Source organism: Dermacentor andersoni, chromosome 3 (assembly GCF_023375885.2).
Source record: "Dermacentor andersoni chromosome 3, qqDerAnde1_hic_scaffold, whole genome shotgun sequence".
Lineage (NCBI taxonomy): Eukaryota > Metazoa > Arthropoda > Arachnida > Ixodida > Ixodidae > Dermacentor > Dermacentor andersoni.
This window is the reverse complement of record NC_092816.1, coordinates 158,880,593-158,900,195: the sequence shown is the minus strand read 5'-3', so window position 1 is coordinate 158,900,195 and position 19,603 is coordinate 158,880,593. Positions and strand designations below refer to the sequence as shown.

The following is a 19,603-nucleotide window of genomic DNA, read 5'->3' as shown; positions in this document are numbered from 1 at the left end:
CCCGCATCTACCACAGGTTGGAGGCTCGTTTCCCGTGAGTAAAAAGTTATGTGTTCCAAAAGTGTGTCCTATTCTTAGACGGCAGAAGAGGACATCTGTCCGGCGGGATTTTGTTACAGGAGGCCAGAAACCTAATTGTGGCTTTATTACATGCAGTTTATTATTTATTTCTTCGTCCCACATGCGTTGCCAGTGGTTTCGTAGTTTCCTTCTTAAGAAAGGCTTGAGGTCTTTGACAGGGACCGAAGCAGTAGGACTAACTGCATGTAATGAAAATGATGTAGCCATCTGGTCCACTAGAACGTTACCCTGGATGCCCCTATGGCCAGGCACCCAGCATATAATCACATGCTGGTTAGATACATATGCTTTACATAACACGGAATAGAGTTCAATTAAAACAGGATTTTTGCACTTACAGAACGATATCAAAGCCTTCACAACACTTAGGGAGTCCGTAAAAATAACTGATTTTTTGAGTTTTGTTTTCCTTATATGCTTCACGGTCGACAATATTGCGTAGGCCTCAGCCGTAAAGATACTAGTTTCCGGATGCAGTACGTCGGATTCCGAGAAGGATGAACCGACGGCTGCATAGGACACCCCGTCGTGTGACTTCGATGCGTCTGTGTAGAACTCCGTACAGGAGTATTTGTGCTGGAGTTCTCGGAAATGCATTTGGATTGCAATCTCTGGAGCGTTTTTTGTAACTTCCATGAAAGATGTATCGCATTGTATCAACTGCCACTCCCAAGGAGGTAGCAGCTTGGCTGGATGCATTAGGCGAAGTTCGAGAAGTGGAACATGCATTTCATGACTAAGCTCCCTCACACGCAGCGAGAAAGGCTGTCTTACGGAAGGACGATTACGAAACAGTGTAGCGTTTGTCATGTCGTTAATGGTGTTAAAACAGGGATGTTCAGGATTAGAGTGGACTTTCAAAAAATATGTTTGGCTGATGTGTGTTCTCTGGATATGAAGTGACCACTCATTCGATTCTGCATATAAGCTTTGTACGGGACTCGTTCTGAAAGCTCCTGTGGCTAAACGGATACCCAGATGGTGAACAGGGTCTAGCATCTTTAGCGCGCTCGGGGCGGCAGAGTTATATACCACGGCACCATAATCTAATCGTGACCGGATGAGGCTCTTATACAGATTCATTAGGCACTTTCTGTCACTACCCCACGTAGTCTGGGATAGAAGTTTCATTAGGTTCATTGTTTTCAGACACTTTTCTTTGAGTTGTTTAATGTGTGGGACGAGAGTGAGTCTATTGTCAAGTATAACACCTAGGAATTTGTGCTCTTTGTTTACAGGTATCTGTTGTCCACACATTTGTAAGCAAGGATCCGGAACTAGGCCTCTCTTTCTTGTAAACAGCACACAAGAACTCTTTTGAGGATTGATTTTAAAACCATTTTTCTCTGCCCACCCTGACACCTTGTTCAAACCATGCTGTACCTGTCTCTCGCATACTGCGAGGTTACAGGATTTGAAGCCTATTTGAATGTCGTCCACATAGACGGAATACAAAATGACTGGTGGTAAGGAAGCACGAAGCGTTGTCATTTTAACAATAAAAAGTGTGCAACTGAGCACGCCTCCCTGGGGTACACCAGTTTCTTGTGTAAAAGGACGTGACAGCACATTGCCGACTTTCACACGGAATGTGCGATTGGACAAATAGCTTTCTATGAGGTTTAGCATGTTACCATGAATGTCCATTTCTGCCAAGTCTCTTAAGATCCCGTATCGCCACGTTGTGTCGTATGCCTTCTCCATATCGAGGAATATGGATAGGAAAAACTGTTTGTGTACAAATGCGTCACGGATGTTTGCTTCAATACGTACAAGGTGATCAGTTGTGGAGCGCCCTTCCCTGAAGCCACACTGATAAGGATCAAGTATTTTGTTCTGTTCAAGGAAATGGATGAGGCGCCGATTTATCATTTTTTCAAATACCTTACACATGCAACTTGTGAGGGCTATCGGGCGGTAGCTTGCCACTGAGGAAGGATCTTTGCCTTGTTTTAAAACAGGGACCACAATGGCTTCTTTCCATGCAGTCGGAAGGTACCCTGCTTCCCAGATAGTGTTAAATAGTGCAAGTATTGTAACTTGCGTGTCACCGTGTACGTTTTTAATCATTTCATACATTATTCTATCCGGTCCTGGCGCAGAGCTCTTGCATGCGTTCAAGGCAGCTCTCAACTCTGCAATACTAAAAGTACGGTTGTATGGTTCGTTCTGACGACATTTCCTGATTAGAGGCTTACATTCTTCTATTTGTTTGAGTTTGAGAAACGATTGTGAATAATTTGTTGAGCTTGACACGTTTTCAAAATGCTCCCCAAGTGAGTCTGCCTGGTCTTGTAGTGTATCGCCCTGTGTGTTTACCAGGGGGAGTGAATGTGTTTGCCGCCCTCTAATCCTATTAACTCTGTTCCAGGCTTTGGCCTCATCCCTAAACGAGTTAATGCTCGATAAAAACTTGTGCCAGCTTTCTCTTCTGGCCTGTGGGCGGGTTCGCCTGCCTTGGGACTTTATTTTTTTAAAGTTGATAAGATTCTCTGCAGTGGGAGAAGCGCGTAGCAACCCCCACGCCTTGTTCTGATTCTTACGGGCGATCCTACATTCGCTGTTCCACCACGGTACACGTCGTTTGCATGCCAGACCACTCGCTTCGGATATGCATTTTGATGCGGCATCTATTATGAATGATGTAAGATACTCTACAGCAGCATCAATTTCTAGAGAAGACATGTCGGCCCATGAGATGTTAGTGAGAGTTCGAAATTTCTCCCAGTCGGCTGTGTCTATCTTCCACCTAGGAGCTTGCGGAGAATATTCGTTTTCTTTTGATGTTCTTATCAGTATGGGAAAGTGATCGCTCCCGTAAGGATTCTTCGTAACTTCCCATTCAAGTTCGAGCAGTATAGACGGGGAAACTATAGTAAGATCTATTGAAGAAAATGTTCTGTTTGCTAGAGAGTAATATGTGGGTTCCTTTTTATTCAGCAAGCACGCACCGGAAGAAAAGAGGAGCTGTTCAACAAGACGACCTCGCGCGTCTGTACGAGAGTCACCCCACAGGGAGCTGTGCGCATTGAAATCGCCAAGAACAAGATAAGGTTCTGGCAATTCGTCTATAAATGACTGAAATTCATGCTTGTTTAATTTGAAGTGTGGGGGTACATAAAGCGAGCAAATGGTGACGAGTTTATTTAAAAGAACAGCTCGAACCGCCACTGCTTCAAGGGGCGTTTGTAGCTGTAAACGCTGACAGGAAATATTTTTATGAACCAAAATGGCAACACCGCCTGATGATACGACAGCATCATCGCGATCTTTGCGAAACGTGACATACGGTCGGAGAAAGTTTGTGTGTTGTGGTTTTAAGTGTGTTTCCTGTAGACACAGCACTTTTGGATTGTGTTTTTGGATAAGCTCTTGCACGTCATCAAGGTTCCTGAGAAGTCCTCTGACGTTCCATTGAATTATTGGTGTATCCATATTGGTAGTAAATAAGTGCTGTGTATACGGAAACAGATGTGTTAATTACAGAGATTTCAGAGCTTAGGTTCCAGAGCTCTTTCGAGGCCCTGTAACCGGGGTTTTACTCTTTTTGAAGCGTTCGAGAGAACCTCGACGCTCCTTAGGCGCTTGGTGCGCCTTGAGGATGGGTGTAGTGTCCATTGCCTCTTGTGAGGCGCCGGACACGTGCTCTTGCGAGCGAGATGTTTCCCGAGAGAGTCCCGCCTTGGAGGGCAAGACCCCTGCGCCCACCAGCCCGGAGGTCGATGGGGCTCCCTGAGGGATCTGGCTGCGCCGGCTGTTGCCAGCGCTGGAAGGGGCCGGGGAGGTTGGGACAGCCTCGGCGGCGGCCACCTTCGGGGTCGGTGGTCCCTCATTCTGCGTCGACGGAGCAGCGCTAGCTGCAACCGCCGCGGGGGCAGATGGCGTAACTGCCGACTCACTGCCTGTGGGTCGGACAGCCGCCGGAGGCCGTTGTGACGCTGCCCCCTGACGCGCCACATCGGCAAAGGTTTTCTTGGGCAGGTACGATACCCGCCTGCGTGCCTCCTTGAAACTTATGTTTTCTTTTACTTTAACTGTTACAATTTCCTTCTCTTTCTTCCAAGATGGGCACGACCGCGAGTATGCAGCGTGCTCGCCTTCACAGTTTACGCAGCGGAGAGAGTTTTCACAAGATTCAGAAGTGTGCTCATTAGCACTGCATTTAGCGCAGGTTTGGCGGCCTCGGCAGCTCTGAGAGCTGTGACCGAAACGCTGACATTTGAAGCAACGCAGGGGATTAGGGATATATGGCCGAACACGGAGCTTGATATACCCGGCCTCGATGGACTCGGGCAGGACACTTGTGCCAAAAGTTAGTATCAGATGTTTGGTCTGTATTTCCTTGTTGTCACGCCTCATCTTAATTCGCTTAACGTTGACGACGTTCTGCTCACTGAAGCCCTCCAAGAGCTCAGCCTCAGTCAGCTCCAAGAGATCATCATCGGAGACTACGCCACGGGTGGTATTCATAGTACGATGCGGAGTTACTGTCACTTTGGCGTCGCCAAATGATACTAGGTTCGGTAGGTTCTCATATTGCTTCTTGTTTCGGAGCTCCAAGAGGAGATCACCGCTTGCCATTCTGGATGCTTTGTAACCTGTACCAAAAACTTGGGTGAGAGACTTAGACACGAGAAATGGTGAGATTGTTCGTACGGGTTTGTTTGGTGTTTCGGAGTGGACTACGTGGAAGCGTGGAAAAGTTTCTTTTTGACGGGCGAAAAATTCTAAGACATCATCGGTGCGCCCCCTCTTCAGGGAGCGATCAGGTAGTAGGGGAAAGGAAGTAGCCATAGGAGATTGTAATTTCGGCAGTAATGCCAGCCACCCACCGTGGAGTCCTACAAGGGGGCGCTGCAGGGCGTGTGAGACACGGCCTGCAAGCGCCAGCTGTACATTACCACTATAACCAAATATGAAATAACCTAGGTTGGCTATTCACACAAGGTTAACCCTTGCTGCCTGGAAAAATTGGAAGTAAGCGGAAGCTAGGAGGAGACAGGAAAGATGAAAAGTAAGAGAAAGACGAAGATTGGAGGGAGAGAGAGACAGGAAAAGGCAACTACCGATTTCCCCCGGGTGGGTCAGTCCGGGGGTGCCGTCTACGTGAAGCCGAGGCCAAAGGGGTGTGTTGCCGCCGCCGAGGGGCCGTAAAGGTCCAAACACCCGGCATTGGCTCAACCCCCAGGATCCCCTTTTCCCCGGACACGGCTAAGCCGCGCACGGCTACACGCGGGAGGGTCCAACCCTCGTGTGCTCGGGTACGTGGTGTCGCAACGCACCAAACGCCTGCTTGCGCAGACGCCCCTGCGGGGACGCGGATACAAAGTATTGCGCCAACCATCCACGTATGTGAATTTAATTCGCGCGTATACTGGTGAGCAACTGCGACGCCAGTACCAGGCATTTCGACGTGCCTCACGCTGCCGTGTAGGCGTTCTTTTCAAGTGCATTAGTTTAGAGTTTGGTTCAGTCCGCTGTGAGCTGTTGTCCTGCATTAGCAGCGGATCGTTAGCGTTTTGAAGCGCATGCATTCCAGCATTTGGAGACTGCTTATGCCGATAGCCGCGTCAAATGCATTGACACGCATGTTTAAATGACTAATGTGTCCACTTGTTACGCGTGCACTGCTCGTATCCTGTGGCAGTGCTCGTTCTAAAAGCTTCGAAGACCATCTACACTCATGCGTGTGTTCAATTTATATATGCACAGGATGGACTTGCCGGCTAGTTGGTTGAGCATTTTAGAAGAAACAGCGCAACACAAGGACGACGCAAAAACATGCCACACCACGAAGCGCTGGTGTGGTTGATGCTTTTTTTCGTCCTTGTGTTTGCGCTGTTTCTTCTTCCACGATACACGCACACCACAGGTACGCGAAAGTTTCGGAGCATAAGTGGTTAACTCTGTTTTCCCCGTTTTCTCTCAGTGTCAATGGCACAGTGCGTTGCCCGGAATTGTGCACGCTTACCCCCATATGCAGAAATGCATCATAACTTGAAGCCCATGCTTGACTTGATCTAAACGACGCAAGTCGTGAACGCACCAAAAGAAAGGCAGTGAGCGTCTTGGGGGACGTTCGCACCAGGCGTCGTTTATATCAAGTCAAGCATGAGCTTTGTATTAAGATACATTTCTGAATACGGGGGCTAGACATCTGCTTCTTCCAGAAAATGTCGAAGAAACGCCCGCCAAAACCAGGCACATTCGTAAACTTAACTAGGCAATACGAAGCTCCATAGAAAAAAAGAAAAGTGGTATTAAAAGCTTTCAGTATTTTTCTTTACTCCAAAATAGTTGCGCTCTCGTGGCTTCACTGTACAGACATAGTGCAGCGTTAGCTAGAAAGCATGAATTTCCTAACTCCATGCCAAAATAAGCTTGTAAAATTATTTAGGTGCTAGAATGCAGGGTTTGTAGCGATCCTTGAAAATCCTTTATTTCTAAAATGCCATTTTCAAGGCATTGAAAACCCTTGAATTTTTAGAAGTACTGGAAAGTCCTTAAACTTGTACACTTGGCTAGACTTAGCAGACATTGCCAAGCGCTTTTTTTCCCTTCTGTGACACACTTTCGCATGTCACAGAAAATTGTCTCTGGAGGTAATAGAAGGAAAGTGACATCCTTAAAGTTGAAATTACAAAGGAGCTGCAGATACCAGTTTTATGCACATGGAACCGGCGACAAATGTGCTTGGAGACACAGAAGCAGGAAGCTCAACAGTTGAGGCATTCGAAGAGAAGCCGTGAAAAGTAAATTGAGAGCGACAGACACAATAAAAAGAAATTAGAAATGACTATTGCTTATATGATGGTGAAAGAAGCTGAGGCAACAGATGACATCACATACACTGTCAAACCAAACAGTATTCAAAAACTGCAAATGTTGCAGGTCGAAGTAGTTAATTGTGCTATTGCAGAAAAACTGAGCGCTTTCTTGAAATGCTTCCTTGTGTGCGTTTAGTGGCGGGCGGTGAAAGGCAAATTAGCAGTCTTTCAAATGTTTGAAATCACTGAAATGCGATTTGTTTTGTTTTCTTTTGTTTGCATTAAAGTTAACGGTGTTCTTGAACCAGTTATTGCCTGTCCAAACTACTACACACATTGCACGAGGTCCTTGAAGTTACTGTGTCGGGGCCTCGAAAGTCCTTTAAAACCATTGAATTTTTTTCTTCAATATGGCTACGAACCCAGTAGAACAACTGTCATGGAGTAAAAACCTTGGCTGAACAGGGGCTTATACGCAGAGCACAGGAAGACTAGAAATGCAGTAGTAGGCATGGAGGGCCCTGAAAAAAATGTGCCACATCTGCTCGTCTGCCTTATGTTTCTGCACCGACTGTCGCATTTTTAATAGAAGTGCACTTTCTGTTCTCCAATAAACGCAACATTACGAACTCCAGTGTGGGGCAGTCCTTCAGCCAGTGCAGAACTTTTTCTGTACATCCGAGTCAGCTCTGTCATTTTTCCAGCATTGTAGTACAATATTTGTTAAACTGGTTTAGCAGAATATGAGCAGTATACTCTTAAATTAGCTGTTTATTTGTATGCACAAGTGCAGGTCCTCAGTTTGGTTGCATGACAAATTGCCATACCTCAATAGATACAAGAAACAATTTTATTACAGTTTAATAAAATCCAAACAGTAATAATCACAACAATATAATGACATACATTTCTCTTGGTACGTATACAGCCCATGTCTTGGCAGTGTATAAATTCAACTATACACCGCAAGTACTGTGTCCTGACCACTATTATTCACATGTGTAAAACCATCACAGCAATTCAACAAATATCACAGTAATTAGTGACATACACTTTGTAACTGCTTTACATGAGCATAATGTATACAAATGGTCCCTGTGTACCTACACATGACTAGTGCCACCCGAGTACTATTACTCACAGGTGTAAAACCAACAAAGCAGTTCTTTAAAAAATATCACAGCGCTTAGTGACGTACATGCTGTAACTCCCTTGTAGAAACTTAATACAAACACGTGAGGACACAGAAAGCTAGCAGTGGGCATACATGGGAATACCACCGCCTCAATACTAATTCACAAGTGTAAAACCAACCAAGCAGTTCTTTAAAGAATATCACAATGCTTAGTGACATACATTTTCTAACTAGCTTATATAAGCTTTATACAAACATGAGAACATACACAAAGCTAGCAGTGCACCCGCATAGAAGTGCGGCCATCTGAACACGATTATTTGCAAGTGTAAGCTCAACAGAACAGTTCGTTATAGTGACGCACATTTTGTAACTGCCTTATACAAGCTTAGTGCAAGCACAATGCAGAAAAATATAAATTAAAAACTTGCTCTATGCATACACAAACAGATCAACACAAATGGTAAACACCGCTTTGAAGACAAATGTGACTGTGGCAAAGCGCAGTGCTGTGCCGGTTGAAATTGCCACCCACAAAAGTATTTAGCAATGCTTAAACCACAGGCAATAAAGTGCTGAAAGACTGCGTCTCTAACGTAACTATTTTAATTCAAATTTCTTGAATATAGGGCTCGCTTGCAGATAAGGCATCTGATCCAACTGACCTGATTTTACACCTGCTACATGCATACAATGCACTCAGATATAACTGGTAATAATAATTATAAAAGGCATTTAAAAACTTGATAGTATGATGAAGATGCATGACTAGAAAAGTTCTGTCCCCCTCGTACTTGTTAAAAAGGTGTAACTACGACACATGTTCTTTTTTTCCTCAATTTTTGCATTAATGGACAGCCGGGAACCTCGAACCGACACAAAAAAAAGATACTGCTATGTTAATAGTGTTATGAATAATTTTTTGTTAAAGCTTTTTTACAGACAAGTTGCAGTCTCGTTTCTGGAGGTTGAGCTGTATCTTGCAAAATAACTTGAAAAGTGGTCACATGGGAGCATGACACTATATCATAATGTTACTTTCAGTTGACTCTCTTGCCCTACAAGTCGCTGCTCACTGCGGCCAGTGATGCAACAGCAGTGTCTGTGTGATTTTCATCACACTTCTGTCCTATGCCATTCTTACCAGAGTTGGCGGCACATAGATACCCAAATTTCAATAGTGTTGCTTTCTCAGGTGGTTGCTTTTGATTTGCTCAATATCAGTTGGCACTTCAGCTGCATCAAACTTCTTTTTTACCTCTTCAACAACAACATCAACAACAATCTTATGACACCTGTGTTGTCCTTCTAGTTGCCTACAAAGACCAGTCAATCTAGCAACAACACTGACAGTCTCTACTATCTTGTAATGGGGGAGAGGTGTGTCCCACCATTAGTTCCACATTGTTGTCACTATGTGGGCTGGCTGGGGAGGCAACAACTGTAATATGTTTGCATTTGCATATATTAGAGTGATGCTTGTACTGTGTTATAACACCTAACTTAGTCTTGCACTTGCTGCACAATAACACTGGCTCCCAGTCGTGGTGAAAAGCTTTTGTATGTTGAGCAAATGAGTTGTATCCACTACAAAAAAAGTCAGTGATAGCACACATGTTGCTCTACCAGGCCTGGTGTGGTTCCTTCTGACAGTGCTGCTGATGCTGACGCGCTGCTGCTTGCCTCGTACACTGTTGCAGCTGCCGCAGACATGGCAGTCTCTGTATCTATTGCTGCCGTGTCATCTGTCATGGTAACTTCCAAGTGGTATCGGGCTCACTTCTGCAACAGAGATGTTGTTTGCCCCTTGAGGGCTCTCATGATCAGGGCCAATAATTTCGTAGGCATTGTCTCCTGCATCGAAGAACCAATAAGAACAGCATGAATTAATAAACATAGCTCTAAAAAGTACGGACATCAAGACTTAACCACAAGCTTTCCACATAAGTGACCGGGCTTAATGAATAATACTTGCAGGAGGAGTTACACAATTGTTTGTGTATATTACAGTAAAGCCTCATCAGAAGATATTCAAGAGGCACGGGAAACATGTCTCTCGAAACCAAAAATTTTGAGACACTGAGGAGCCAGACTAGATCACTTTATTATGCATCATCACTAAAGTATGTTTTGATATATCTGAAGGAATAAATGCTCAGGGTGGTTTAAAGGGCCGCTAAACCACTTCTCGACATTTTTTGAACATTTCAAGTAAACACACGTATCGAAATCAGAACGTCGATTGTGATGGCAAAGCCAAATGCCAGAGTGCGTAGCACTGCCGGAGCACCACAATATGAAGAAAATGAGCTCGTGCGCCTCTCTGGACCTATCCTGCACCCCCCAGTTTATCCTGACGTCACCAGGCTGTCTCTGATGATGTCACCAGTTTCCGGTGCTGCCGATTGGTCGAACGAAAGTGTACGACTGCCGGCAAGGCCTGCAAGCAAATACACACACTCCTTCTTCCTCGTCGCGTTGCGCGCGATGCCATTGTGGGCAGCCAATGGGGGCAAAGAACAGAAACGCCAACAGAAGGGTCTCCCTATGAGGCTCTTCAACACGAGTCACCATACAGTTCCGTTGTATTAGCGCCACCCCTCGCAGGACGACGGGCCAGCGCGGCAGCAACAGAGCTCGTTGGTGTTCTCCTGTCCCGTAACATTTGGAGGTGTACTAGGCAAGGAAAAGACGATACTGTCCATATGGCGTGTACCAGATGAAAGAGTAAAATGAATGGGGACTACTTTTCGATAATCAAACACACGTAGCTCCACTATTGCTGCACCGTTTCGAAAAATTCTCGTGGCTACCTGTTCATTGCCTTATTGTGTAGAACTGCAACACCGCAACTAAATTTCAACCTCGGTGGTTTAGGGGCCCTTTAAAGAAGACATTCACATCTTTTTAGTGACTGTAGATTGTGTTAGCTTCCTTCCCAACTTCTGGAAGTTAAACACTTCACTTTGCAAGCCTTGTTGCTCGCAGTACCTTTGAGGTGCGCTTAAGACGCTCGTCAGCTTCAACTGCCGACACTTTCTGCCCTGCACTGTCCTCGTTGCCGTCCTTTTCTGGTTCATGCTAAAAGAGACATGCGCGATTGACTTGTGTAAGGATTGCGTGATCTTTACGCCCTTCGGAGCACACAAGGTGCACAAAGTGAATGTGTCTGGGTTGTGTCCCTTCGAAGTAGTGAATACTTAAAAAGTCATCCTTAGTAACAAAGGTGTCTCTTGTATACAGTATTGTTAACGTGGCAAACATTGGAAAACCAACCAAACCATTTTCAGATGTCTCTTACAACCAAGTGCATCTTGTAATGAGATTCTACTGTACTGAATATTTTTCAACTATGGATCATCTGCATGTACATATAGTCACAAAGACATGTTGTGTGGAATGCCGAATCGGGAAACAGTTCGTACTCTTACTTTTTGTCCCTAACATAAGCAGTTGATAACAATATGACAAAAAAGCAGGCAATGAGGCTAGAATGGAACATAATCTTTCAGCTCTAAACAGTTTTTTGGGCCCACATCATTCCCTCATATGACATAAGGAAACAACTTGATTGCAGTAATGGCTGCATGTGATCTGAGTTGATTGAAACAAACTATACGTAAGGTTGTCCTGTATGTAATTTTATCAGAGTGCTTTTTAGATGTCCTGCTGGTGATCCTGGCTGCGCGATGCTTCTCATGCTTTTTGGCACGATTCCTTTTTTTCCACTCCACTTTTTTTTTCAGATTTTCTCCCCTTTCCCTTCCCCCTTGTGTAAAATAGCACACTTGAAGTATCAAATCTGTTGAACTAACGTGTGTATCAAACCTGTTAACATGTGTGCTTCTCTGTGGTCTGTGTTGTATTTTTGCGCTGCACAATTCAATTCAAGATGAAAGATGGAACGTCCCTGCCTTTAGTTTAATTGTGTGTGTGTGTGTATGTCTCTCTCATGTTTTGAAATATATGTACATTCAGGAGTGCCTGCATGCCCTTCTCTCCTGCTCCAGTGACAAAAAGGAGAGCCTGTTTATGTACCATAGTAAAAAATTCAAAGGTTTTCGCTGTGCCCATTACATCCCTTATCATATGGATCTGTCACAATACAGAGTAGCAGTGGTCCATAATACTAGCCCATCCCAACATAATTACAAATTAACACATACCGACATGCTGCGAAACAGCTGTTGCAAAGCCGCTGGTGAAGGCAATTTCCGCAGCACTGCAGTGGTACAGCCGAGTTCCACCTGTATAGTGACAAATCCATATGCGTGTTAGCAACTCAGTAGTTGCTGATGGTTTCATAAGCTTTACACTATACAATAAAGTAATCTAGACAACTTTGTTGGAACAAATGCACATAATTAGGACACCACTTAAACACTAACACGATTAATTGCCCCCAATCTCTCACTCACTAAGGGATAATACTACTGATACATCGGTGGAGAGCTCAGATTAACACAGCCCATAAAGGACAAGCGTTCTTTGAGGAAAACAGCTATAACAGCGGTTAGTTTTCTTGATCATTTTATGTGGTAGCTTTGATTTAAATGTCATGCAGTACTATAAAATACGAAGTGCCACATTTCTAGCAGCAGAAGGCGTCGTCAGGCTCATGGTACAACAGATTTTTGCACTGTTTGTCAGTGAGCCGAGACATACAAAGAAAACCGAATTCCCACATACATATACAGTGTCAAGTGCACTTCTCCTTCTGAAAACGCAGCCACCAGTTCCAATGTTGCTGAAAGGAAAGGCTATATAAAGTGCGAGACTGCATGGAACTGCCACTTATGACTGTAAATGTATGGTCTGCTGATTGCAGAGGTAGTCACATGCTATTTCTAGTCTCTTTTAGAAGCATTACTAAAGAATAAATTAAAACCTATTCATAAGTCACGAATTTCATGCATCCACAGTTTGGCTAAATAACCTGTGAGAAAAAGACATGTTTACCTGGAATAGCAACCTTTTTTCCTGCTGCAAAACTTTCCTTCGAATTAATGAAATAACTTTACAGAGTCATAATGCGTTTCTCGCAACTACTTGCCGGCAGTGGCGAGTTAGTGTTTATATCCGACTCATTGGGCGACAATACTGCCAAACACAAATGCTTCACGAACACGAGAGCACGTCCCTCGCAGAGAATAGCAACCATATATGCCTCTGTGAGACATGATCGCACCTTTGTGGTCAAAATGTACTTTAGAACGACATCACCATCTCATTAAAAAAAAAAAAGCCTCCGTACAAGGCAGCCGCCAACTGCATAATGTGAAATTGCAACTGATGTCCACTTACTGGTGGCCTGTGTTTGAGTCACTTTTGGCAGTTGACTGGGTGCTGAGAAATGCACGTCCTGGGTTGTCCCTGCAAAACATACAGGGTTATGTCAAATGTTGAAAATATATATATGCCGGCATTTCATCAGTCGCAAAACAAACGAGTAAACTAATAAACAACTGTAATGTAAACAGAGTACACATCTAAGATAGGCTGTAAACTGTTAATGCATTACGCAAAAAACCTAATGCATAGGAAAGACTATATGTATACACACGAAGCTGACACACAATTTAATTCACTCTAGGTTTTTCCGTGCAGTATATTCAAATTATTTGTCTCGTGGTTAGAGCAAAATTAGTGTAAATTACGAATTATCTACCCTGGAAACTTTTCTTCAATATGCACCTGTGCGCACTTCGAACGAGTAGCGTTGTAAAATTTACGTACATGGCATTTAACATAGTTGCTGAACACGGATTTCCTTTGCCCTGTGTCGTGTACAGTGAGCTACATATATCTGCCCCCCCCCCCCCTCTTTTTTGTACTAGCCATACTGCGTGCCACTGCACCTATATGCACGTCAATAAACCTCACGACACAGAAATAAAAAAAGCGCCAATCACCCATGCCTGCATGTTGTAGTGGGCCTAACCTAACCAAGCATGGGCTGTTGCTTTTTATAGTAAACACAGGCACCGTGCTCATTGCAAGTATGTATCATGTCGCTAAGCAAATATGCAATTTCATTGTACCACTATTTTTTTATCACATGGATATATCTGTTGAGAGGCAAGACAAAACGCAGTCACTTCTCAGAACTAATCAGCTTTCTTAAAACACATTTTTAACTTTTCAATGACACTTGCTGCTATGTGTTTGTCTCCAGAGAGCATACTTGATTTGAATTTCCAATCAGAGACATTACATAAGTATACCATGTTAAGATGACTGCCTGGAGCACGTGAGAATTTTCATCTTCGTGTAACATACTGTATCTTGATTTTGTTGACATTTGGTCAAATGGTACACCCAATATACCCACATACTAGTTTTCTTGTCCAAATAACATGCCAATGTATTTTGATTTTTTGGCATTGGCTCCTCTGCACTACGTGAAGTCGCGCTGCACTGGCTCTTTCACATCCTCGTGTCCTTGCAGCTGCCTTCTTGCGTTATATAAAGCGGGTGCCTGAAAAATATCGTATGCAAAAGTCAACACAAGGGCATGGTGCAAAACAACATCAAGACAGTCAAGGCCATGGCAATAAAAAAGTCTTAGCTCTTAGTCTTCCTAGTGAAATGCATGCAAAACATCCAAATGACTGCAACAGTCAACTGCTAAACTAACTTCAATTTTTAGATTTAAGCAAAAAAACAAATAAACCACAGTTCATCCTTGTTTTTCATGAATGTTAGAATACTCCTGCTAATGAATAGAATATTGGTCATTTTCAGACGTCATAGGTCTGTCATGAGTCTGGTGTATCGCAAACACCACTTGTGACACATCCTAAGCACGTGCCCAGTGTGCCCCCCCCCCCCCGCACCATCCCTGGTTGTGCCACTGCTGAAGCCATAATTTGAGGATTATAGCTGCAAACATGATGCTCAGTAGGGATGAAAATGTTGTCCTTCAGCTCAATGGATATATGGATGTGCCTATAAAAAAGGGCAACAAGGCTTGTTATGGCAAGCTTACCCACATTTCAATACTAACAAGTTCACTGCGGCCTGCATCTAAGCCTACTAAAAGGCATGAACTTATTTTCATGCATGAGGTGCGCAGTGGAGTTCATTTTTGACAGACCCGACTACTGCTGCAGTTTGAAATCTAGCATTTTAGATTCTTGTAGGCATGTAAAAGTTGCAGTTAAACCGCAGTTATTAGTTTATTACACCAACCTATTGTTCTGTGTACGACAGACTGGTAACACGGAATTAAAGCAACATTTCATTTTGATATTTTATTTCTCTACTAAAAATATTCAAGCGATAAACACATCTTGATCTGCCACGCTATAGCAAAATGCACACATTACGCTTGTAACCCCCAGAGGAAGGCTGATTTAGCTGTTCATATGACATAACTCTGACACGCCAACTCATATTAGCAAATGCACAGGCATGTCCAAAACAATAAGCGTATGCAAAGCGCCCCTGCAATTGTAATTCCACACAGCAGCCGTTATATTCGATGCCGATGCGTAACTAGCTGCTCGACAATTCACCGAGTTCGTAGACATAAGCATCCTTTCAGTTTCGCACCGTGCACGAAAACTGCAACAGGAGACAAAACCAGACCTATAATCACACCATTTCAACATGAGCAAAAACAGTTCAGTCTTAGGGATAAACACTGTGAGAGCGATTTAGTGCGCGACGGCGACGAGCGACGGCTTCGAGCGACAAAACGGGCCGTCGCTTGAACAGATGGCTCGGTTCTGGAAATCTAGAAATCGTCGCTCGTCGCCCAGAAGTGCTATGAGCGACTAGCCAATAGCGCGAAGCCGGAACTGGATGTACATACATCGCTCAAATACTACCGATTGTCGCGCGGAACGAGCAAATGATTCAATTTTTATACGTGCAAGGATAAGAACGTACTGCAAGACCTCCGGAAATATTTTATGCTACTTCTTATAGTAAAATACATCAACGTAAATTACTAAAGCACGCGTCACGCGTGACTGCAGCCCTCATGCCGACAACACCGGGGAGGCGTCGCTCAAAATCGTCGCTCGCACGGAGTATGACTTGTAGGGCGACGAGCGAACGCGACAGCCATCTCCATCGCGTCGCTTGTAGCTGCCGCGCGCAAGATCGCTTATATGGGGTTTATACTTTTTTCAGCATAAAACATGGATTCCTCATGCGTTTTCAGTAAGTTCAAGATAACGCGCCCAACTGACCTCTTGCAGCATGCACCTGAATGCCTGCGGCAAAGTTTCTAACTAGCACTGGTGCTGCACGTAACTTCAGTGGTCGCAGATTCCCGCTGCGCAAGACACCGTCAAGCGCGCGGTTTATTTATATAAAAAAGCATGCTGCCAGCAAAATGACGCCTTCTGTTATGTGATTCCTTAGTTCAACAGCGTTCCGTACACAGTATACTGCCAAACTGAATAAATTCAAACACACAAAACGGACGCTAATCACGCTCCGCATAGGCTCGGAATCACAGGCTGGTGAGCGAACCATTTTAAGCGTCATCTCGCCTGGCGTCTTATTGAACATACCATAGTTCTGGCAGCGTTTGCGATCTTTAAAGCTCTTACGGACAACGACAAAGTGATAAAATCACATGCAGTTATCGCGACGACTGGCTTTTTCGATTGACATCGAGAGACACGGCGCGTATGCCTAGTCCTTTGTCAATCGCGTCGGCTAAGCGCAGCGACGACTTCCTGGCGATAGCATGACATATACGGAGAATGTGCACCTAAGTTAGAATTCACTTACCGTGGAGGATTTGTTGTTATATCCAAGGCATGACGAACGACTGTCGTGTTTTCGTGGCGACGCGAGATAGCTGACATACGATGTCCCTTGGCTGGCCTTTGCTGCTGCTGTGCTGCTCGGCGGACGGTCACCCTTCTCTGGTGCTGTGTTGTTCCGCGATCTTGAGCGCGCGCGCGCGCGGTGGAGCCACTCCGAGTGAAAAAGTAGAGCGCTCGCTACGCGTTCCTTTGAACTGCGGCGGCCTGTTCTCTTAGAAGCAAAACGATGTGTTCTTTGCTCAGCGTGCATGAATGATACATTGCCATGTTCGGGGCCAGCCACCTACAGTTGAAGCAGAAGATTACGCTACGTTTTGTTTTCTATTGCCGCAAGAGTCTCTCTTTTCTATTGTCGCAAGAGTCTTTTCACTCTCTCTCTCTGAAGGGGAGAGTGAAAAGCACATTTCACTCTCTCCTTGGTGACAGAGTGAACAATGCATTTCACTCTCCTCGACATTTTGCGAGAGTAGAACGACGCTTTGAAGAGTGAACCGGCAGCTTCACTCCTGCGATACCCTTCCTAGTTTTTAGAGTGTGGAGGGGATAGTGAACGTGTATGAGCGCCTGTGAGTACGAATACAGGTAAATGTGAACGTGAATGAGTGCTTGTGAGTGTGAGTAGGAATAAGTGTCAACGTAGTGAGTGGTTTTTACTGAGTGTAGATGAGTGTGAATGTGAGTGTGAGTGCAGCTGTGTGGGAACGTCGGAAAGTGGAGGTGAGCGTGAATTAGTGAGTGCTGGTGGGTGTGAATGTGAGTGAATGCTCGCTAGTGTTAGTAGACGTGAGTATGAAGGTGAATGAGTGAGCGTGAGTAGACATGACTTTGAACGTGGGTGAGTACATCAGGGCTAGCGCAACAATTCCAGTGGTTTAAAGTTCTATTTAAGAGTGGAATGTGATAGCGTAAACGTGCTACGTTCGCATAGGAAACCATTGGAGGCTGTTGTTTGCGCGACCCTATCGAAGAGGAAGTAGACGGAGCATCGAATGCAAACGTATGTGCCGCGTTCGAGCTCTTCTTATTGATATAAAACCCCGTTAAGAGCGTGCGCACCATCTGCCGACACTGGCTGAATATGTTAACGTGATGGTATCGCAACCCATAGTTCCTGGAGCCGAATCCCCGGCCTGCAATTTTAATTTCAGGTTATCGTCTATTTAATTATTGCTTTAATTTATCTGCAATTTTCGCTTACGGCCAGCAGATGCCAACAATGCCGGCACTGGACTCTCTGCGAAAGGAGCTAGTAAATACTTTTGCGTTAAAAGAGCAACAATCTGTCGTATTCAAGGCTATATCGTAATCTAAACCATCAGAAATTAAGATGGAAGTCAACATGTCATATCAAGGTCACAGGCTCCTGCGTCGCCGTTCACATTACTGTGATATACATGTGCATTTCTTCTCTGAATATGTGATCATTTCAAGGTGCTAGAAAGCGCGAGTCGATTTGACATTTCAAATGTGCCTTAGTGCCAGGAGCATTATTTGATATTAATGAGCGAAACAATCATCTGTGATCGTTGAAGGAAGTGCTTCCAATGGATGTACAGTTGGTAGGCATGTGAGGTATAAGATTGAATTGGTCTTTAAACAACACTTACTCATTCTGAGTGCATTCAAATCAGTCATGTTACTACGAGAAAAGCTCTCCCGTTGCAAATTCACTATAAGAGAAAATTTTCATACTGGGGCGCGTATTTACACGTCACGTCCATTTCTCATTGCTCAGCAGTTGGCTTTCACTATCCAATGTATATCGGTGTTAACGCGATACATTTCAGTGCTCCAGAAGACAAACCCAATTGTTTCGGCACACCTTCGTTCATCGCTTACGTAGTTTATTGCTACGTAACGGTTTTTTAATGCAATGCATGGAAAACAGCTCTTTCTATTTTGTCAATTACAGGAGTGATTAATTGCTTGTGCACTAAGCGTAAACTAGCTCAGCTAACTAACTGTTCCGGCTCGTGAAATAAATGAACAAAAGAAATAAATAACCAAACTTATGAATAGATGAAGCATATAATAGTGGCGTCTTCGTTCAATGGCGCACTGCTTGACAAAGCCGTATTAGTGACCACACTTTCTAAAAACATGCACAGGCTGAAGAGCACGCCACTGGAACTCGACCAAGTACTTTTCCGGTTTTCTTAGACGTACCAAGGTGCAGCGGTGGCGTAGAGGTAGAACACCCGCCTCGCGTGCAAGAGGTCCGTGGTTCGAATCCCGGTGCCGCGCAATTTTCCACCGGATTAAAAAAAAAAAAAAAAAAAAAGGAATCCGCGTGTTGATAAAATTGCGTAAACAGGCCTGGAGTGTGGCCTGATCCCGGTGACCAGAACCGGTAACGCACTCCCTCACCAGAGCAGGATTGGCCACCCTGGTGCAGTACTTGGCCACAACCTCCTATATGAACACACCAATCAAACCCCGGCCCTCAGTCCCCAGCAGCTGCGAAGCAACTGACCACGGCGGCGGTCAGACCTGCGACGCTGCAGAGGGTGCTAAGAATCCCTGGCTCCGGACAGGCCGCCATTGGAATATGAACCTGGCAACGTTTAACGCTAGAACGTTATCTAGTGAGGCGAGTCTAGCAGTGCTACTGGAAGAATTAGAGGGCAGTAAATGGGATATAATAGGGCTCAGTGAAGTTAGGAGGCCAAAAGAAGCATATACAGTGCTCAGAAGCGGGCACGTCCTGTGCTACCGGGGCTTAGCGGAGAGACGAGAACTAGGAGTCGGATTCCTGATTAATAAGAATATAGCTGGTAACATACAGGAATTCTATAGCATTAACGAGAGGGTGGCATGTCTTGTTCTGAAACTTA

The 19,603-nt window shown here is 44.6% G+C and overlaps 1 protein-coding gene across 1 annotated transcript; it reads right to left on the bottom strand.

The window, feature by feature from the left end:
• Nucleotides 1–7,676: 7,676 nt before the first annotated feature.
• On the bottom strand, nucleotides 7,677–16,859 carry LOC129383094 (uncharacterized). The gene is made up of 5 exons (XM_055067371.1): nucleotides 16,732–16,859; nucleotides 14,319–14,461; nucleotides 13,288–13,356; nucleotides 12,150–12,230; nucleotides 7,677–9,837 (listed from the first exon to the last, which is right to left on the bottom strand). The coding sequence occupies exons 2-5, from the start codon at nucleotides 14,365–14,367 to the stop codon at nucleotides 9,725–9,727; spliced, it is 312 nt and encodes a 103-aa protein (XP_054923346.1). The 5' UTR covers nucleotides 14,368–14,461; nucleotides 16,732–16,859; the 3' UTR covers nucleotides 7,677–9,724.
• Between the last annotated feature and the right edge of the window lie 2,744 nt (nucleotides 16,860–19,603).